This window comes from Ovis aries, chromosome 11 (assembly GCF_016772045.2).
Source record: "Ovis aries strain OAR_USU_Benz2616 breed Rambouillet chromosome 11, ARS-UI_Ramb_v3.0, whole genome shotgun sequence".
Lineage (NCBI taxonomy): Eukaryota > Metazoa > Chordata > Mammalia > Artiodactyla > Bovidae > Ovis > Ovis aries.
The window spans coordinates 16,944,421-16,966,662 of record NC_056064.1 but is presented as its reverse complement, the minus strand read 5'-3'; the positions used below and the strand labels follow the sequence as shown (position 1 = coordinate 16,966,662).

At 50.3% G+C, this 22,242-nt stretch overlaps 1 protein-coding gene across 1 annotated transcript in view; it reads right to left on the bottom strand.

Moving 5' to 3' along the window:
- The window catches only part of LOC101120341 (acid-sensing ion channel 2), a 296,516-nt gene that overhangs the window by 10,615 nt on the left and 263,659 nt on the right, over positions 1-22,242 (bottom strand). Inside the window, exons 4-6 of the mRNA XM_027975288.3 lie at positions 5,832-5,982; positions 3,249-3,305; positions 1,372-1,525 (exon numbers count right to left, since the gene is read on the bottom strand). Of these exons, the coding sequence (XP_027831089.1) occupies positions 1,372-1,525; positions 3,249-3,305; positions 5,832-5,982 (362 nt within the window). The remainder of the gene's footprint in view (positions 1-1,371; positions 1,526-3,248; positions 3,306-5,831; positions 5,983-22,242) is intronic.

Below are 22,242 nucleotides of genomic sequence, written 5' to 3'. Positions count from 1 at the left end.
TCACTAATGCCCTTAGTGCCTCTTGCCCTCAAGGGGCGCAAACCATCCCAGGATGAGAGCTGGTGACTGTGTGGGAGGGAGAGGCTGGAGGAGGGTTGAAATTAACACCCTGCATCCATCACGTGCCTTCGGGGCCAGAGGAGCTCCTGTGAACTAAGGTGGGGTGGCCGTCAGGTTTGTAGACCTGAGGAGGGGTGGGATTGAGAGGAGCCCTCTCCACACGGGGCTCACCCAGGAGCCATCCACCATCGCTTGCCTGGTTTATGGCAACTGCCTCCCACCAGGCTCCCTTCTGCCCATCTGTCTGCCCATCCATCCTCTTAACCGGGTCTTCTTAAAACCTCTAGACTAACCCACATAACACAGAATTATCATCCAATGCCTCTGTTAGCCAGGCTGCCTTTAAAATGCTCATAGTCACAGGTGGCCAGTGGCCACCACGTAGGACATCATGGAGATAGTACATTTCTAGAAAGTTCTACCATGGAACACGTGGTCTAAAATGCAGATGTGAGCCTATCACTTGCCTACCTGAAGCTCTTCTGTGGCTCCCTACCCTCTTAGCATCAAATCTACTCCCTGACTCCCACCCCTGCCCAGCTCAGCCTATAAGACCCACATCCACCTCCCTCGGCTTCCTTTTGCTGGACTCTTGTGACACCCTCTTCTCCTATGTCTTCCTTTCATTTATTTTGTTCAAAGATTATTTTTTTGAGCATCACCTCTGTGCCAGACACTCCACAGCAGAGAACAAAAAAGAAAGGTTCGTGCCCTCAAGGGGCAGGCAGGTAATTGAAGGAAACAGCCACGTGAATATTGAATTACACACAGTGGCGAGTGTTATAAAGGATACACCTGAGTGTTTCGAGAGAAGAATGACAGGAGGAGGCCTGATTTATTGGTCCAAAGAGATGACATTTAAATGGAGACCTACGAAACGAGGGACCAGTTGGGTGAAGAGTGAGAGGAAAAGCATTCTAGGCAGAGGGAACAGAATATGCAACTCTGCCTGGAAAACTCATCTGCATCCTGTAAAAACACCTCTGAAACTTTCCTTGACAGCACCTCTCTGCAAGGTACGGCCAACGACCTCTCTTATTATCTGCACCAGCCTGGACAGCTTTCAGTGTTGTATTTGTCTCTCTGCCAGTCTGTAAACTCCTGAAAGACGGCGCTGCCTCTTAACGCGCTTTGTCTTCATACTCTGAGTCTGAGCACAGAACTTGGCCAAGAGCAGGTGCTCAATTAACATCTGCCAGATGGAACTAAGGGCTTACCTTTGTCCTCTTCCTTGACTGTCCCCCTCCTCCTCCCCTTTTTTTCCTGGTCCCTCCTCCCCCCACCCCCCTCCACCATGTCCACTTAGCTTACGAGATATATTTTTCTGATTTGTTAAATTTCTTCTCGAGGTACTTGGCTGATGTCTTGCTGGGGATCTTCACCATGGAGAGCTCTTTGTTGTAGCGGGTCAGGTTGCAGGGGGTCCTGCAGAGACAGTAATTACTGTCTTTTTCTGCCAGCAGACCTGCAGGGGAGAGGGAGGCAGGGCTGAGTGGAGCGCAGAGGACTGGGACCTCTGGGCCCAGAGTAGCCGGGTCTCAGGTTCCTGCAGCAGAGAAGAGGAGGAGGTGCCCTCTGTATGAATGAGGGTGGGGGCTGTGGAGAGAAGGGGAGCTGGGCTTTTGCTGGAGGTTGATGGGGATATGAGCGGTCACAAAAGTGCCCACTCTGTCTATGTTACTCTTTAAAAAAAAAAAAAACTCTTTTAATGTACTTGTCAACTAATTTTATTATCTGAATACTTTCTGCATCCATTTCAGCTGAGGTTTTAAATGTAATATTTACGTATTATTTTTGGCTCTGCTGGGTCCTCGTTGCTGCATGTGGGCTTTTCTCTGGTTGCGGCGAGCAGGGGGCTCCTCTCTGGTTCTCCCTGGGCTGGCTTCTCTTGTTGTGGAACACGGGCTCCAGGGCACACGGGCTTCGTCAGTTATGGCACAAGGGGCTTAGTTGCTCCTCGGCATGTGGACCAGGGATTGAACCCGAGTCCTCCGCACTGGCAGGCGGATTCTTCGCCACTGGACCCCCAGAGAAGTCCTGTCTCTGTTACTCTTGGGTCTGTGTTCCTTTACGGTTAGGTTAACTTTTCTAAGTATAGGCACCACTTTGGAAGCGTGGGCTCCCAGGGAGTTCTGGACCTCTGACCATCCCAGGGCCGTCTTCTCTGCTATCAGCTTCAGATCTCATCTAGAGGGGGCTGTTCATCACAGGCAAGTGTGGGAGGCCACTGCGTCTGAATCCCTAGGCTCCATGGTCCTCCCTTGGGGGGCTCCATGGTCCTCCCTTGGGGGGCTCCATGGTCCTCCCTTGGGGGGCTCCATAGCCAGCGCTGCCTCCTCTGCCGGCTGGTTGAGGACACAGAGTGAGTCTCTGCATTCGCCGGGAGTCCCTCCTGTTTCCAACCAGCCCTCCTGGAGGCATCTGGACACGCGAGTCCAGAACTGCTCCACTTAGATCCAGCAAGTACAGCTGCTGAATAGACTTAAGTTCGGATGATTTAAATACCCCCTGCTTGTCTTGCTTGTAAATCGTTTCCCGGATCCCGGAGAGGCAGGCGTGTGGAGTGGGTCAAGCTCTGGGGTTGCCGCTTGTTGGTGTGATCCCCCTCACCGGAAGTTTCCCGGGGTGGGGAGTGAGGTGAACCAAGAAACACCCAGGAGCCGAGTTGGTGGCGGGGGTGCTCCTGCCTCCCCTGGGTCCCTGAGGAATGCACACTGGGCCTCACCCCTCTCCCTGACCCCACCTCTCCTGGCTCAAGGGAGCAATGCAGAGGACAGCTTGGGAGTAACCTCCAGGGCGTGTGCCAGGAGGTATCGCCAAGCTCCTTCGGCGCCCACCCGGTGCCCACTGCCCATCCTCTCTCCGTCTCTGCCCGCTCCTCTGCATTCCTCAGTGCTCTCTGCTGCTCCGAAACTCACTCCTTCTCTATCCCCACCTCTCTGCCTCCTTTCTCTCCTTAGTTGGGTTTCCACCCTCATCGCTAGCATCTGTCCCCTCCCCCACCCTTCTCTCCTTCCTCCTCTCCATCTCCTTCTCCTGTCCCTGCAGGGATGCCACCCTGTCCAGCCTCTTTCCCCCTCGGCCTTCCCCATCCCCCTTTCCCCCATCTCTTTCTCACACCTGGAAGATCTCCAAGGTCTCCATCGCAGCCCCCACCCCCATCATTCCACTGGGCCCCTGGTACTGACCTAGGGCAGGCTCTGCACACTCCTTGTGCTGCTCAGGGGTACAGAAAGGGGCATCCCCTGCAAAGAAGAAAGACAGGGAGAGGTACTCAGGCAGCAACCCTTCTCCTCCTTGGGCCGGGGGAAGGGATTGCACTGGGGTACTTGGGAGGGGTAGCAGTTCACCAGTGGACAGTCAGAAGGCAGCTATCAATCAGGACTGCCACGGGTAGTGGGGGACCAGAAGACTGGGCTTGGATCCTCTCTGTGTTAATAGGAACCATCTAGCTAATTTCTTTCATATAGGTGAAAGAAAGTGTTGACAGTAGGGAGGCAGTGGTAAGTATCTACTAAGCACTGGGCATGCATCATCCCCTTTAACCCACTTAGGTACCTTTGGAAATAGGAACTACTGTGTCTGTTTTATTGATGAGAGAATTGAGGTTTAAATATCCTGTTCTCCCACGCCTGCAGTGATGGAGGTGGGCTTGGAACCCAGGGCTGTGTGCTCCCGAGCCTAGGGCTCTTTCCATCACAGTATGCTGCTGTAGGTGAGGAAGGCTGCTTGGTCAGTCTCCTTTTTGCTGTGCCCTTCATTCCACATTATAACTGAGATGCCAGTAACAGTGTCGTGTGGGGAATGATTAAAATCTCTCCTGCTTGCTTGGGCTCAGGTTCCATGGGGAAACCTCACTGGCTGGTGACGCAGTCTGAGCATCCTGCCGGCAGCGTTTTTGTTGTTGAGTCCCTCAGTTGTGTCTGACTCTTTGTGATCCTATGGACTGTAGTCTGCTAGGCTTCTCTGTCCATGGAATGCTCCAGGCAAGACTACTGGAGTTGGTTGCCATTTCCTTTTCCAGGTGACCTTCCCAATTCAGGGAGTGAACCTGCATCTCAGGCATTGGCAGGCAGAATCTTTACCACTGAGCCACAGGAATGCCCAGGTAGCATTTACCAATGCTCAATTCTTCCTGGTCTCTGTAGATATCCAGAAACTTTGTTTTTTCTTTTCCCATGTGCTAAAGTCAAAGCCAGCTCATTGGAAAAGACCCTGATGCTGGGAAAGTTTGAAGGCAAAAGGAGAAGGGGATGGCAGAGGATGAGATGGTTGGATGGCATCACCGACTCAATAGGCATGAACTCGGGTGAACTCTGGGAGATGGTCAGGGACAAGAGAGGCCTGGTGTGCTGCAGTCCATGGGGTCGCAAAAGGCCAGACACAACTTAGTGACTGAACAACAGCAACAAACGTCAAAGTCCACCACAATATCCTCTTCTTATTTTTCCCCTAAACACCTTTTTTTCCCCCCAAGAGCTGAAGAACTGAAATGGCTCCTCTTTCCTAATAATAAGAATGTAACTGATATGTTTCTCTTTTTGTTTTGTCTTCTATTCCATTCTGTCTTTGCCTGCTTCTCAGAGGCAATTTTAAAGATTGATAATCCTAAATTTAGATTACTAGAGAAATTACCGATTACTAATGCTATTGTTCAGCATTTAGCTCTGAGGATGTTCATTTCAGCATTGGTTATGACAGAAAACAATTGGTAATGAGCTAAATGTCCGAGGTCAGGATTTAGTTAGATAAAGTATGATATAATCATGAAACAATAGCCATGAAATACAATAGAAAGTTCCCTGCACACAGTAGGTCTTCAGTCAGCAGTACTCTTAATTCCCTCTCCCCATGTGTTAACACAGTCACCACTGACATTTGCAAGTGACAAAGCATTTTTTTTTTTTTTTTTTTTTTTGCTGCACTGTGGGATCTTAGTTCCCTGACCAGGGATCAAAGCGAGACCCTCTTGCACTGGAAGCTCAGAATCCTAACCACTGGGCCTCCAGGGAATTCCCAACGAAGAATTTTTATATCTTAGATTAATTTTATCCTCTTAACAGCAAACGTTTGCATTTTAAAGATGATGGAGGTAAGAACAGAGACGTTTAGTAACTTGTGCCAGGTCACACAGCAGTCATGTGGCGGGAGCTGAGCTGGAAGCCAAGGCCACTGACTGTAGCCTCAATCGTCCTTCCTTCCGCGCTGCAGTGCCAAGCTCTTCCTGCCCCGGTCAGCACCAACCCCTGCTACCTGTGACAAGCCGACTGCCTCTAGCGATGGCTACATGCATCGTTAGTCTGACAACAGAAATGTCAGGACACACGCATTCACTTGCTGGCTGATGGACTCTTGCCCCACTTGAAAGAGTGCTAGACATTTGGATGCAAGAAGGGAAGTATCTGGAGGAAAGCAATAAACATCTGGATGTCTGAATGTGTACCACACCAGGATGGGAGAATTGTGAGCATCCAGACATGTGGTCACTAAGCTCTAAGAGGGAAGAACAGCAAGCAGCTAGCAAACATATGGAACACTGGGAGGAATGCTCTCCAAACTTCTGTCCACTCTGGAGACCAGGATGTTGCCTTGGTTGCCAGACTGGATGTTCCCATCCGCCCCCGGAATGTCTGCGCATCAAATAACCGTCTTCCCAGAGCAGCATCCCTTGGCACCCTTGTGGAGTGGGTGAAGAGTGCCCTGTCGGGTGAGAAATGCAAAGGTCGCAGGCAGTCCCGGGTGCCCTGTGGCCACCCTCCCCTGGCACTGACCTGGCATGTGGACCATGCGACAGTTGCAGTTCTCCACGATGTAGCGGGTCTCACAGTCGATCCTACAGGCGGTGATGCTGTAAACAGGAAAGAAGTCGAGCCCCATCTCGGAGGACCGGCACTCGCCCCACGGCGGGGGCAGGTATGTGAGCTGCAAGACAGGAAGGAGGCGGCAGCATTCAGCCCTGGAGCTTCAGCTGCAACACACCCGGTGGCTCCTTCATTCACTTATGCAATTAATAAACAATTAATTGATCAACTACTGCGTGACAGCCTAAACTCCAAGGACCTCCCAGGCCTTCAACATCTGGCTCCAAAGCCATTTCTCCTATCTTTTATATCTTTTATAACTTTCCCTATAAATGCTGATCTTCTCAAAGTCTTTTATCCCAGCCGCATCTTCCCACTTCCACAATTTGTTGTCTTGCATTTCTCCGCAGCGGAGAAGTGGGGTAAAAATTGGAGGGCTCTGTGGGCCCCTTCCTCCTTTCTAGGGTTTTTCTCCCCATTTTTTAAGCTTTTCTGGCAACCCTGAACTCTGGCTTGAGACTTTTTAACTCCATGATGACTGCTTTCTGCTTGAGCTATAATATTCCCTTAGAAGTTGACGTGTCCTCAAAGGAGTGATCCGATAAATATTGATAAATGTGTATTTCATCCAGGGTGGGTCCCTTCCTTCAAGGTCTGTATAAACATTCCAGTTCCTGCCTGTTTTTAGTCTCCCTCCCATCAAATAGTACTTTTGAAATCTTTTGCCCAGAGTTTATAATTGTTAGTTCCAGGAGGGTTAGTTAGCCTTGTATAAGTTGCTCCACCATAACTGAGAACCAAAAATCTCTTTACATATTTTATTTTACGGCTTACAGAGATGTTCCTGTTATAATTTTATTTGGGAGGAAACTGAGTATAAGAAAGGTTAATAGGGACTTCCCTGGCACTTCAGTGGTTAACATTCCACACTTCCACTGCAGCACATGTGGTTTGATTCCTGGCCAGGGAACTAAGATCCTGCATGACACACAGCATGGTCAAGTAAATAAATAAAAGAAAACATAGAAAGGTTAAGTAGCCTGTCCAAGGGCATGCACAAAGTCCCTGGCAGAGTCAGCATGTGGACCTAGGACTTTCTGACTTCAACCTTGCTTGTATATATACTATTATATTGTCTCTGTGTCTCTATAGGAAATTGACACGAGAGAGAGAGAGAGAAAAACACTCCAGAGAGGACCTTTCAGAGCTTTTCTCTTTTGTTTTTTCCTACAGCTCATTTCTTCTTCCTTTCTCCTGAAGGTTTGCATTATTCTCTCATCTTTCTTTGGAGTTCATGGGCAGACCAGGATTTTGCAGATTTCCTGTACAACTTTGGATAAGTCACTGCTCTCCTCTGGACCTCAGTTTCCCCATCTGTAAATTGGGAGGGTTGACGAGTAGGTTTGATAGTGTATGATTAGGATGGACTGGGTCCCCACGTTGCTCACTGTTGGATCCATAAGCACACAAACTGGATTTGGGAAGAATTCATAATGTCTTTTGGCAAGACTGGGGCCTAAAATGATGTAAAATCATTTTGGGAGAGACTCATTTATTCTTCCTCTAAAATGGTTTCCCACAGTGGATGAACCTAGAATGTAGCAGGTGAAGGTCTGTGGACGGGCTGCAGTTTGTTCAGGGTCAGTCACTCCCCCCTCCGCCCACTTTTTTTAATGCAGAGGTCATGATCCAGGCCTGGGGCTTCCCAGGTGGCAGCAGCAGTCAAGAATCCTCTTGCCAGTGCAGAAGATGCAAGAGACTCGGGTTTGATCCTTGGGTGGGGAAGATCCCCTGGAGTAGGAAATGGCAACCCAGTAGTCTCTCCTGGAGACTTCCATGGAGAGAGGAGCCTGGCGGGCTACCGTCCACGGGGTTGCAGAGTCGGATACGACTGAGCACGCATGCTCGCGTGATCCAGATACTGTGGCTTCCCTGCGGGGGCTGGTTTATCATTCGTCCCATCAGGTTTTCTGAAGCCTCCCACAGCACAGCAGCTGGAAAATCGCAGTGTGTACAGCGTCAGCTCTTGCTTACCAACGGATGTCTGAAAGTGGGTTGGACTATTTATCCTGGGTAAGCAAAGCCTCAGGGGGACCCTGAAGCACTGTCTTCAAATATCTGAAGGGCTGTCTCCGGGAAGAAGAATTAGATTTGTTTCCTGGAATCCCCAGGGAAAGACAGACACAAGAACAGGTGTACTGAGGGAAGTGGGGAGGGCGATCACATTGATTGATGTTGCAGACACAGCGGTAGGCACAGCCCCTGCCTTCCCTTCTTTAATGCTGAAGAAAGATACACTCTGTCTCAACTTTCTAACCTACTCTTATGATTCAATAATAAAATCACTCTCGGTGGGAGGGGGGTTCATGTTTGGGAATGCATGTAAGAATTAAAGATTTTAAAATTAAAAAAATAAAAAACTAAAAAAAAAAAACAATAATAAAATCACTCTCTTGAGTGTGAGTTCCCCATCATGAAGGGTGTGCAAGCAGAAACCATACAACTACCTGGCTGAGATGGGAAGAGAAAGATTCAAGCATCGCAGGTACAGTTGGGGATTCAAAAATCTCTTAAGCCCTTATGCCTAGCCATAGACCCTACATCTATAATTTTAAAACTTTATTTATTAAAAAATTTTTTATTTTGTATTGGCGTATAACAGATCAACAGCTTTGTGACAGTTTCAGGGGCACAGCTAAAGGACTCAGCCGTGCATACACATTCTCCCTCAGACTCCTCTCCCACGCTGGTTGCCACATAATATTGAGCAGAGTTCCCTGTGCTCTACAGTAAGACCTTGTTGGTTAATCATTTTAAACCTAGCAGTGTGTATATGTCCATCTCAAACTCCCTAACTATCCCTTCCCCTTTGGTAACCATAAGATCATTCTCTAAGTCTGTGAGTCTGTTTCCACATCTATAATTTTAATTTGAAAATTAGAGGCAGTGGAGCAAGTCAGACAGAACCTTGAATCCCACTGTTTCATGCGCTAGCTCTGTGACTTTGAATACGTGATGAAACCCCCGTTCTCCAGCCCCAGCTTTTAGCCTCCTCGTCGGTCTAAATGAGATGAATGCCCAGCAGCTAGTCAGATCCCCGAGACTCAGTTCCTCTCTTCTTCCTCCTAACAAATGTCCTCGTGTTTTTCTGCCTTTTCATTCCTTCAACAAGCAGACCAGCTCCACCTCTGCTGTCCTTACAATCTGGTTTTACAGACCAGAAAATCATCCTTTTTAAGCTCAAGTTATTTTGCGTTGGGTTTATTATGATACGGACTCCTGTCAGTGCAGACACCCAAGTCAAGATGGCACTCAGACAGCTGTTCTAGGGCTCTGAAGCTGGGGACAGAGATCTGGGGTGGAGCTGTAAATGGGGGGAAGGTTCTGGTGGACCTTGAAGCTGTTGGGTGGATGAGCCAGCTCAGGGATAGAGGAGACATGCTCAGGATTGAGTCTTAAAGTGTTCCGGCCTTTACTTGACAATGCATCCATCCTTAGCTTCCCCCCACCCCCACCCCCACTATGCCATGGAACCAGTGGCTTTGCACAATTGCTTACATTTATGAGCTAAGCCAAGATCTCAGAGCTTTCGTGATAGAATACCCTGGCGCTTGCCTCTCATTGCTCCACTGTCTTGAGGCTTTTCTCCACAGACGTTTTCATTTTATATAGAGAAACTGGCGTTTGCACCCTCCCTGTGCTGGGATAGCCTATGCTACTCCTCAGCGGCTGGCTTCCCCAGTCTCTCCCAGCCCGCAGATTCCGAGGTGTGCCAGCAGGTGGCGCTGCAGTCAGCCTAGCCGCCCATAGTCAGAGATGCCTGGAGGGAGTCAGCCAGTGGTTCAGTCGTGTCCGACTTTTTGCAAACCCATGGGCTGCAGCCCCGAGGCTCCTCTGTCCAAGGGATTCTCCAGGTGAGAATACTGGAGTGGACCGCCATTTCCTTCTGCAGGGGATCTTCCCACCCCAGGGATTGAACCTGGGTCTCCTGCATTGTAGGACGATTCTTTATTGTTTTCTGAGCCACCAGCTGACTCATTGGAAAAGACCTTGATGGTGGGAAGGATTGGGGGCAGGCGGAGAAGGGGACGGCAGAGGATGAGATGGCTGGATGGCATCACCGACTCGATGGACATGAGTTTGAGTGAACTGCGGGAGTTGGTGATGGACAGGGAGGCGTGGCGTGCTGTGATTCACGGGGTCGCAAAGAGTCGGACCAAACTGAGCAACTGAACTGAACTGAACTGAACTGAGCCACCAGGTGCTAAGCTCCTTTGGCCTTTTCCTTGTGTCTGTGACCCACACTCTAAGGCCTTGGCTACGATGCTCCTTTAGGGAGGACGCCGGGGCAATGATGAAGCTGTATATTCATATGCCCCTCCTGCACTCCAGTGTTCTTGCCTGGAGAATCCCAGGGACGGGGGAGCCTGGCGGGCTGCGTCTATGGGGTCGCGCACAGTCGGACACTACTGACCGGACTTAGCAGCAGCAGCAGCTCCTGGAAAGGGTAGGAAAGACCAGAGGAGAGAGACAGGAGGAGGGAGACAAGGAGAGATGCCCACTGAGCTTAGCTGGTACCCACCCGACTCTTTTGTTGTGTCAGCCACTTGGCCTTTTGATTTAGGCACTGGACACCATGATCACCTGGACCCAATCCTTTTAGACTCTGGAGTTCTCATTGCTGGCTCCTTCCCAGGGCTGGGTCGGGGTCTTTGTTTGGACCTGCCTGGCTTCTACTTCTTCCTCGCTAACCCACCTGGCTGGGATCCTGGTTCCCTGTCTGCTGGAAGGACCCATCGTAGGAGCATGCACTCTGTGCTCAGACCCAGCTGGGTTGGAATCCTGACTGTGCCATTTGCGTAGTGGGGAACTTGCCCTTTCTGCGTGAGAAACACCCTGAGGTATTAACTACTTCAGAGGGACATTGTGGGTTTTGAACACAAGGTATGTGTAAGCCAGCTGTCACCCTTGGCTGACGTCTTCCGGTCTCTGTTCTGGGTCGTATGGATGAGATGCAAAACTCAGCCCCTCATTCATTTTCATGAAAGCCCGTTCACCCAGGGCATTAGATTATATGGAGGATGTCAGAGTTGGAGGAGGGTCTACATCAGAGCAAAGCCCCTTCTCCTTGCCTAAGCCCAGCCCCTCTCCATGTTCCTCCTCTCGCCTTCTCTCCTTCTTGGTTTCTTTCTCCTCGTCTGCTTTGCCATCCTTTCCAGAAGCAGAACCCACATATTCTTAAGTAGCTGCATCATCCTTTGACATCTTGGTGCACAGTAACATCCTCTCCTATGGCGTCTCAAGGAAAGGCACTTTCCTCCCTGGGTGGAATTCTAAAGCCAAATGTTAAGATTTTTTTTTCTGCCTTGTTCTGTAATAACAGGAAACATCTCCAAGAGTGTCTGGTGAATAACAGATGCTGAATAAACTGAAGATGTTGTTGGCATCTTATCTCCTTACCGGGGCTCTGTCTCACCTTGTACAGTGACCTGGCAACAGAAACCCCTACCGTGCTTTGACCGGAAACGCAGAAATACACCCTGACGACGCGTGATGCACATTTATTTTCTGTTACTTCTGAAGTCTCTCTGGGATCTCTAGCAACGTTTGATTAACTGGGAAGCTAGCATGCTGTGGTTTTGACCGTTTCTTTGTGATTGTACAAGAAATGAAATGTAACAGGTAGCTTCGTGAGAAGAGCATTGCTGGGGCTTCTAGGAAGAAGTGAAGCCCCGTTATCGGGTGCCATCCATGTGTTAGGCTCTGTGCTGGCCCTTTGAGTTTTCTCATTTTATCTTCTCATCGAGCAGTAAGGTTGATATTGTTATCCCCATTATACAGATGAAGAAATTGAGGCTCAGTCGGGTTATGCCCCATTTCCCTGGGTCACAGATTACATTGATTCCAGGTCTTTCAGACTGCAAAACTCCTAACTTTCAAAAGCCATAAAACTTTCCCTCCCTTCAAATCAAATATGACATGAACACCAATATAATAAACAAGCAAAGAAGAGCTGCTGTGGGCGCAGGTAGGAGATGGGGAGCTCAGAGTCTCACACTCAGCCTCCTGGTCCTTGCAGTGACCCCCAAGCCTCTCACAGGAATGCCAAGGCTTACAGTGCGGAGTTTGCACACCCAGTGAGGTTCCAGTCACTTACATGGTTCCTCAGGCAGGAATGGTGACCTGCGAACCTCACTTTCCTGCTGCATAAAGCAGGGCATATGGACCAGAGAGCTGCTGAAACGCCTCCAGAATCTTCCAGGTTTTGAGCCTCTGTGTCTCACTTGATACAAACTGGAAGAAAGGGTGGGCAGAGGGTGGGCTGCTAGGAGATGATCAATCGGGTCTGAGTATTTGGCTGAGAAGGTGTTTTCTTCCCTTTGCGTGTTGGTGAAACTGATCAAGAAGAGGCCAGAGGGATCCTGGCTCAGAGCCAGTGGGAAGCCGTCACTCTGGGAATAACCGCCTTGAGAGTGAAGGGAAAAATCCCCTTTGTGAGTTCTTTTGCAGAGAACACAGTTGGCAAGAGTGTTCAGCTCACTCCTGTGGATGAAGAAGTGCTTGGCAAGAGGGGGCTGTCCTTGGGGTGCAGGGAAGAGGCATCAGGGTACAGTTTGGGCTGCTAACAAAGGCTCAGGGGGTCTTTTGTTGACCACCAAAGCCCAGTGGTCCAGCGCAGTTGAACAAGCTCTTCATTAACTCCTACACTGTGCCAGGTACCGGGCTGGGTGCTGGGGCTAGAGGGATGAGTAGAATGGGGTACCTGCTCTCCAGGGGCTCCTGTTTGCCACAGACCCCTCCTGCCACCACCTAAAGGCATGTTCCCAGATCCCTGAGACCTGTTCCCTTCCTCCTCCCCAAGCCCACACAGCTTGGGCCAAGTGGGAAGAGCATGGCGCCATCACGGACCGGCCCTGTGCCCTTGGTGAAGTCACCTAACTACTCTGGGGCTCAGCTTCCTTCTCTGCAAAACAGAGCTAATGTTCTGTGAGGAGCAGGGCTGCCCTGAGGGTAAAATGAGACAATAGGTGGGAAAAGCTTCGCTTGCAATACTTCCTGAGTTTGTTGAGTCTTAGGTTTGGGAAGTGCTTATGAAAGTCCTTCATTCAAGGTGTCAGTAGGTGGCTGGTCCTATGTGCCTGTCCTAATAGGCATCTCCCCTCTCCAGCTAGTCTTAGCTCTTCCTGATTCACTGGATCTCCAGCCACAGTCTTAGCTCTTCCTGATTCACTGGATCTCAGGCCTCTAATACAGGGCCTGGCACATAATGGGTGCTTGGTACTTCGTGGATGAATGAATGAGTGAGTGAATGAATGATTTGCACCATCCTGCTTTCTCCCAGCCACAGTACAGAGGATGAGTGCAGGCGGCTGCCCTCTCCTAATCCAGCAGGAGCAGAGGATCCTTCATGTTGGTCCCCGCGAGCCCTGCTTTGAGCTGGGCTCAGCATCGAATCACATCTGAGCCCTGGGCTGATGGCAGTGTGTGACCTTGAGCCGGTCACTCAACCTCTCTGGGCTTCTCTGTTCCATCTGTTACGGAGCGATGCGTGTGTGCTCAGTTGTGTCCAGCTCTTAGTGGCCCCTTGAACTGCAGCCCGAGAGTCTCCTCTGTCCATGGAATTTTTCAGCAAGAATGCTGGAGTGGGTCGCCGTTTCCTGCTCCAAGGGATCTTCCTGACCTGGGGATGAACCTGCATCTCTGGGCCTCTCCTGCGTTGGCAGGCGGATTCTTTACCACTAGTGTCACCTGGGAAGCCCCATTCCATCTGTGATGGTCGGGGCCTTAAGTCTTTGGTGCTCTGAGACTCATGAGGTCCCCCTTGGTCCTACCCATGCCCTCCCACCTTCCACTACAACAGCAAACTTCCCCTGGCCCAGCCAGATGGAGGGGGAAATCAGAGCCTGCTTGCTTTCTGAGCTGTGATTTTTGGTTTGATGTTTTTATTTTATCCCGCCGAGTGATTTAAGTGTGTTCACAAATGATTATATTGTGCTCCTTTTAAACAATACTAAAATCAAATCAAATACAAAAATCAAATCCACCCATCAGTCAATAACAGGCAGCTCTGATGTCTCAGGGGAAACAGGTCCTTGTAGGCAGCACAGAAGCAGTGAGGCATCCCTGCCTCCTGTCCCTGCGGCTCTAGTGACAGCTCAACCCCCAAGGTCAAAGCAGAAGAGGTGGCACCAGGAAGAAGTCAAGGTCACCGCAGAGAGACTGAGCAGTAATAAGCCCTCCCAGCTGGAGACCCCATGTAGGTGCTTAGAAGAACAGTGTCTCAATCCTCACAATGACCCTTTGTGAGCAAGAACTTCTAGCCCCAAAGATCCACAGTAGACTAACTGATGATATAGACATTGCTGATATTTACTGAACCCTTACTAACTAACTTGGACTGACTCTTCAAATCCTTTCAACAACCTTGTGGGGTTGGTACTTTTATGACCCCCATTGTAGCAATATATCTGGGGAGATTGGAGTGGAAAAGAGGCCTACGGTCATGAATAGCAAGAGACAGAGCTGGAGGTAGAACACAACCATTTACACGCTCATCACTACCTCTCGCCTTGCCTTATACTGCAGTGGGTGGGGTCCACAGGAAGCAGAGCCAGTTACTGGGGGCGGTGTGTGCGTGTGTGTGTGTGTAGATGGATGGGTGGAGATTGTGGCAGAGATTTGGGGATGGAACATGGGTTCTTCAGATTCCAGTGTTAGGGGAAACACTGACTGAAACTGTGCAAACTGGCCAGGCACCATAGTAACCATTACATGAGTTATTTTACAACAGGAGGTCCTGGTAAGGAACTCGGAACTAACAAGCCACCACCAACCGGAAGAATTCAGGAAAGGTCAAAAGGAGATGCTGTATGTCCTACCAATCTCCCAGAATCCTCCTTGCTGGAATCCATCTTGGCCGAGTGATGCGTGCACCACCAGGAAGGACCCTGAGTCAGAGTGATTGGCCACAGACAACCTGGAAACTAATCCCATCCCCATAAAACCGGAGATTGTGAAGCACATGGCAGAGCAGTCCTCCTGGGTTCCCTTACCCTGCTGCGCTCCGCCCGCGTTCCCCTTCCCAGTAAAGTCTCTTGATTTGACAGCACATGTGTCTCCTCCGACAATTCTGTTCCTAGTGTTGGACAAGAGCCCACTCTCGGGTCCCCCTTTGTGCCACACAGACATGGGAAATACCGCAGAGGCTCATTGGACAGTTTATCTTTCACGACAACTCTGCGACTTAAACATTATCCTCCCCATGTTACAGATGAGCAAACTTCAGTAACTTGCCCAACGCCACACAGCTAAGATGTGAGAGGCAGGAGTCAAATTCAGGTCTGTCCATCTGCAAGGCTCCCGAAAGGCGCTCAGGAGACAGCCTGACCTTGGCTGTGCCTGACCCCACTGTCCTCTCTAGGGGACACAGCTTTTTCACTTGCAGCATCTGGGGATAACCCCCAGGTGTAGTATGGTATAGGGTGTGATCTATAAGGCAAACCACATGACTGTACCCCTCCCCCACCCTGGTGTCTGGCAGACATCACCAATCGATCACAGATGTGAAATCAGAACCAAGAGGAAATGTTGTATTTTGGGGAAGCTTCATCTGTAGAAGCCATCAAACTACATGCTGTGAAATAGTCACATTGATTGAATAAGACCTAGTATGTGCCTTATAAAATACAGAATGTGACTTCCCTGGGAGAATGATAATCACAACCTGCCCTCTTGTGCAGAAAAATCCTTGACTGGCGTTCAGACCCTTTGGACCACAGGAGGATTCACCCAATAGAATAGAGCGACTCCCCCGGACCTGCAGCGGGGTCAGACACAGAGCTCCTTGTTGTGCTGGCTGGGAACTAAGTCATAGTAAGCTGATGCAGCACTTCAGCAAGCAACAAAATCCATTTAAAAAGTGAATTACCCATGGTTTATGACTAATAATAAAATAATGAGGTTACATCCATTGCAAAAATGTCTGTGAGTGGGAGAGAATATGATAAGAGCAAAAAAAATGTGAATTGTTTACTCAAAAAAGAAGGATTTTTTAAAAAAGACTGTAGCTTGCCTCATTCTAGCATGAGTTTCACCTTGGGCTTTGCTGGCTCTAGATATGCCTGTGAAGCTCTCCAAGGATTCTTCCAGCTTTGGTGTCATGGGGCAGACAGTCTTGTGCAGTTTTATTTTCATAAAAATATCATGTTTTCGTTATTATTTTCATCCATCCACCCACTCTCCATTCATCCCTCCCTCCATCCATCTATTCATTCATCCATCTATCCATCCATCCATCCATCCACCCTCCATTCACGCCTCCATCCTTCCATCTGTCCTATCCATTTGTCAATCCACCAGCTCCCCATCCACCCATCCCTCCCTCCATCCATCCATTCATCCATTTACCAACACCCATTTATCCATCCACACCTTCCACCCATCCATTCACCTACTCTCCATCCATCCATCCATTGTCCATCTATTCATCCCTCTACCCACCTACTCACTCATTCACTTTGCAAGTGTGCAATAAATGTTTCTTTATCACCTAATCTGTCCCAGGAACATAGCTAGGAGGAATTGAGGCTACAAAGATGAATAAGACCTGGTTCCTATGACCTGGGGTCTTACACTCTAGAAAGAACAGGCATGCACCTAACGAAGTACGTGCTGAAATGGAGCCACAATGTACAGGAATCGTGGGGGCACTGAGAAGGGCATGGCCAGACCAACCTGGAGTAGGGGTGGAAGTCAGAAAATTCTTTATGGAGGCAGTGGTCACCTGCGAGCTGAGTCTAGAAAGACTGTTGTCCATTAGATCTGGTGTGGGAAAGGTGTTCTAGGTCCCAGGACCTGCCCAGGCCAAGGCCCAGAGGTAAAGAAAGTCCTGGCCTGGAAGGGGAGCCTCTGGCAGGGCAACAAGAGTGCGTGTGGGCGGATGTCAGCCGGTGTACCTTGCTCAGCGCCCTGGAACAGCCCCGGGTGACTAAAACAGTCTCCATCCTTTTTACGCTGACTCCCATGCCTGCAGCGACTCTACATCACGGGGAAGTAGCAGTCCCTGTAGGATTCACCCCCTGTCTCCCCTCCGCGGGGGTGAGAGCTGCCTCGGCAGAAGAGCGTGCTTCAGCGTGTCTGCGCATGCCGACACGCCATTATCATCGCGTCTTCATCCGGGCACAATTTCTTGGGCGAGTGCTGTCGGTGCCGGCAGCGCGTTCTCAGCAAATTGCCTCGGTGTGTGATTTGTTGGTTGAAACAGGGAGAGGGGAAGTGTCATAGGGATGCAGACAGGGAGGTGGCCTCACCCAGAGGTGGGAGCTTGGAGGCACACAGCCTGGCTTGGCCACTCACTCTGGGCCTGCCCTGGGCCCTGCACCGCCCTACTCAGAGCCTCGGGTTTTCTTTAATCCCTCCAACCCTGGGCAGGTTGTTGGCATAAGTATCCTTGTCTTTTCCTGTCCTGGGCTCCTGGCACCTTCTCCCCTGGACTTCAGTGCTGCTGGGGTCCTCATGACATGGTTCTAGGGGGTCCTGACTCATCCAGCCCCTTTCTCTGACTCACACTCTCAGCTCCATAAGCTGGAAAGTGGCCCTTTGAGCTCCAGATTCTGCCCTGAACTTTCTTTCCTTCCTCTTCATCTACTTTCTCTGTTTTTCTTTTTTTTAACCCTGGGAGTATTTTCATCTTTCTAAGAAGATCCCTCATTCCAATGTCTACCTCTGAGTATCATCAACTGGAGAGGCCAGAAGAGGGACTGATCACTGGCTCTGTTAGATTAGACCATCTCAGAACTGCCATGCACAGCTGTGCAGGGCGTGCACTGCACAACAGTAGGAGATTCGCATGAATCAAGGTGTGCGTGTCACCACCAGAGGGCGCTCTGGGACCTGGAGCCGCCTGCCTCCCTCTGCTACAGCCCTGCCTGGGTTCCCTCCTTGGCTGGCCATCAACCACCATCATCCCATTGTTTCCCCTTGAGTTACAGCAGCTTTACAAATACTGAAAACACTCCTGTTCTAACGGACAGGGCAGGGGCTTGGGGCTGGGGTCTCGAATGTGTTTGTAGGGCCACAGAACTGGCCCCCATTCACAGTCTCTATTGGAATGGGGGCCTTGTACAACCTGGCTCTTTTCAGTGGGTGTATTTGAAAGAGAAGTTGGGTCCAGGTTGAAACGTTCACCCAACAGGTTTTCTCCAAGTGAAGAGTATCTCAGTGCATTTGCTAGAGTTTTGGCTTTTAGCTCCGTTCAGAATCCACTTTCCAGACAACTGGACGGGCACGGAGCTGGGGTGGGGGTGGTGTCTGAGGATGAATAAAAAAACCACAATTGCAGCCCAAGACAATCTGGAAGCAAAATGGAATAATCAATTGTTCTGTACGGTCAAGGCCAAGGCTGTGGGTCTACTATCTCGGTGTGGCTTCCACCCAGGCTGGGAGTGTGCATGAGTGGGTGCTGGGGCTGGGGTGGGCTGAACACAGGGCGCCCCTCCCAGCTCTGCCCTCTGCCTCCTCCAGTCCTCCCTGGGGCCACGTGCCCGTCCCCCTCTCCCCACTCCCACCTCAGCCCTCCACTGGCCCTCGAGCAGATTCTGAACCAGCTAGGAGGACATCCAGCAGACCCAGCAGCACGCTACATGTCCTGGCCCTGAACATGGACAGAGAGGATGCTTGTTGAGCCCCCACACTGACCGAGTGTGCAGCTCCAGTTAGCTGGGGGTGGGGGCCCTGCAATACCTCCGTGCCCCACACTCCACCCGAGGCCTCTGAAAGTCCAGCATGGGGATCAGAATGAGCGGCCGCCGCCTTCATCCTCTGGGACGGCCCTGCTGCCCCCCTAGATGCCCACATTCAGGAGCCTGGGGGAATTTCCTCCCAGGGCTGTGACCCTGTATGGTGAAGGCTCTGCGGCAGGCAGGCAGGGAGGCTCTGTGTGCCTACAACAGGGGCCATAAAATTCTTTCATTATCCTCTTCCTGGAACTTCCCAGTGTGGGGATGGTGGACATTTACAGGCATAAAGTGTGTGGATGAAGGACTTCCCCGGTGGCCAGTGGTTAGGACGCCTTTGCTTTCACTGCCCTGGGCTCTGGGTTCGATTCCTGGTCGGGGGACTGAGTCACGCAGCATGGACCACAATAAAAATAAGTGTGGATCCTGGCAAATGAGGTCTGGCATCAAAAGTTTGTGCTCTTGAGCCACTTAACTCTCAGGTTGGGGCTGAGTTCTCAGGTCTGATCTTTCCAGCTCAGCTCTGCGCCAACTTGTTATTGTTATTTAGCTGTTAAGTGGTATCCAATTCTTTTGCGACCCCATGGACTGTAGTCCACCAGGCTCCTCTGTCCATGCAGTTTCCCAGGCAAGAATACTGCAGTGGGTTGCCATTTCCTTCTCCAGGGGATCTTCCCCACCCAGGGATCGAACCCACGTCTCCTGCATTGCAGGCAGATTCTTTACGACTGTGCCACCTGGGAAGAACCAACTGGACTCACATTTAATTGAATCTTAAGCACTTTTCCAAAGAGTGACGCCACACTGTGTTCCATCATTCCCCAAATAATTACTATTCATGGGGGGCTCATTATAACTATAAAATCTCATCTATCACTACCTGTTAGTCCTTCAAACTGTGACTTCCTGGCCATCGTCTCTAGAAATGCCACCATCGCCAGCATGCTGGGCCACATTTTTTATACAGTCAGAGTACTTTACAAGCTTAAAAAAACCTTCCTTTTCCACTAAATGATTTCAATTTTGTATGGCTGGGCTGGTGATCCCAGTGATAGTTACAGTCTACGGGGTACGTCCAGGAAATGCTTTGAAGGGGAACTGGGGACACATTGCCCTTTCATAGACATCATCTTAAGTGCTTAGACCATCAGGAAGGACTACAGTGGAAAGATCAATACACCACCAGCCTCGGGAGTTCGGAGTCATTTGTATCCGTTATGGGCTGGCTCCCTGAGAAGGACATTCACCCTCACCTTTCCATTGAGGGAAGGTCAGTGTCGGTCTCCACACAGGACACCACATGAGCTCGTGGAAGAGATAGCTTGGGGATAAGAGATGGAGTACTTCCTGCCATATCAGTAAACAAGGATGTCATAGTCATCAGCGATTCCAGCCCTCCACCGTGATCTGGTGAGCCCCAAGGACACTCAGGAAGAGGAAGAATGCCTGTGATCTGAGGGCCACCAGATTGCAGTCACTCCTTAGGGGGAGCCCAAGGGAACTCAGAATGTGAGAAACTCAGGATACTGGCCCCAGATGGCTGAGGTGCATATGAGAGGAATGATTGCATTTAAGCCCAGACTCCTGCATCTTCCCATACACAGAAAAACACTCAATTCCATAACTTGAGATATCTGGCTTCCTTTAATTAACTCCAATCTTTTGATGGTCAGACTACCTGCCCTTTGTTGCAAAACATCTGTATCACCTGGCTCCTGCCCTCGCCTCCTCAGAACAGTTCTCTCAGGGTCACTTGAGATGCTGTCTCCTGGGCTTGAAGTTCTAAAAAATTCCCACTGAATAAAACACAACTCTCAGCTTTTAGATTGTGAATATTTTTTAAGTTGATAGGGGTTGCAGAGGCACCGAGTGTCAGAGGATATGCAACATGATATTGAGAAAAGAGAGTGGACTTTGGAATGGGGCTCTGGATTCTAATTCTCAGCTGTTTCTTCACCTCTAGAAGGGGGACTGGTACCTTCCTGCGAGTCTCCATGGACGCTGAGGAGATGGTCTAGGCGAGAGACTGCACTGGAGCAGAGCAAGGATTAGTCAATACTCGGGGGCAGGACTGTGTGGTTAAAAGACTGGGCTCTGGACTCAGGCAGACCTGGTTTTGGGTTCAAGCTCTGTCACTTAATGGCTCAGTTTCCCCAACTGTAAATTGAGAGTAACAATGCTTATCTCATTGTTGTAAGAAAGTCTATATTTCATTAATTGCAAGACACATATTTCCCCGCATCCTAACCCCTCTGTAAGACCTTACCATCCCATCCGTGGTAGTGTTTTTCTTTCTTACTGGCACATAATGTAATATTGGCCCCTACAGCTGTCTCTGTCTTAGATTTGATGAAGTAATCTAAATGGGCTCGTGCCTGCTACCTAGCACACAGTGGGAGCTCAATAAACGGCAGCTGTTGCTATGACTTCCTATGTGATCCTGGGCAAGTTTTAAAATATCTTTGAGCCTCAGTTTCCTCATCGGCACAATGGGAATAATTATCTACTTCTCAGGGCTTGAGGGTGCATGAAAAGAGGGAGCGTGGAGACTGAGCAGTCCTGGTGTTTGAAGGAGCTCTAGATGTATCCTCCCATGGGACTGTACCCAGGGGACACCTCCCCTTTTTGGAGTTTCAGCACAGGTGGAGTGGAGAAGGGCCAGATGCCTGAGCTCTGCAGCGCTGCAGGACAACATCCCCTGCTCACTGCTGCCCCCAGTGGTACCAAGGCTCAGGGCAGGCCCGCTTGAAACAGATGGGAAGGTGAGGGAAGACAATGGGGGCAGGCAACTCTGCTGGGCATGAAGACCTTGACCTCAAACCTGAAGCCCCACTGGGGATGGCAACTAAGATGTCAACAACCCATACGAAGACCTCAGTGGAAGTCCTCCTTCTACCGAATGTGGCTACTGGGAAAACTGCCCAGATCACAGATCTCGTAGAGCCACTCCTGAGTCCCCACGGGTCTTCCGGCAGAATGCACGTCTGTGCTGGAGGCGAGCGGTAAGAGAGGGCAGCTTTTGGTTGGCCACAGGGATTGGCAGCATTCCCTTCCACTGTGTTCCTGAAGGACCACGGTCTACATTGGGGTTGATCAGAGCTAGTGTCGAATCCTGACTCCAGATGGCCAGGCATGCTTGACGCCCCTCTACAGGTCTCGGCGTCCGTATCTGTAGAGCTCACGTGTGCGTGCATGCAGCTCCGCTGTGTCCAACTCTTTGCAACCCCGTGGACTGTAGCCTGCTAGGCTCCTCTGTCCATGGGATTCTCTGGAGTGGATCGCCATTTCCTCCTCCAGGGAATCTTCCCTACCCAGGGATCAAACTTGCATCTTCTGTGGCCCTTACATTGGCAGGTAAATTCTTTACCACTGAGCTCCCTGGGAACCCCGCTGCGTGTTTGAAAGTGAAAGGGTTAGTGGCTCAGTGGTGTCTGACTCTTTGCAACCCCATGGACTATAACCCACAAGTTTCCTCTGCCCATGGGATTCTCCAGGCAAGAATCCTGGAGTGGGTTGCCATTCTCTTCTCCAGGGGATCTTCCCCACCCAGGGAGTGCTCGTGAATAGAGTCATAGAGTTGGTACCCCAAAATGTTGTGCTGCCCACCCCACTCCTCTCCTCCCCAATTCAGAGGCTTTGGAAATCAC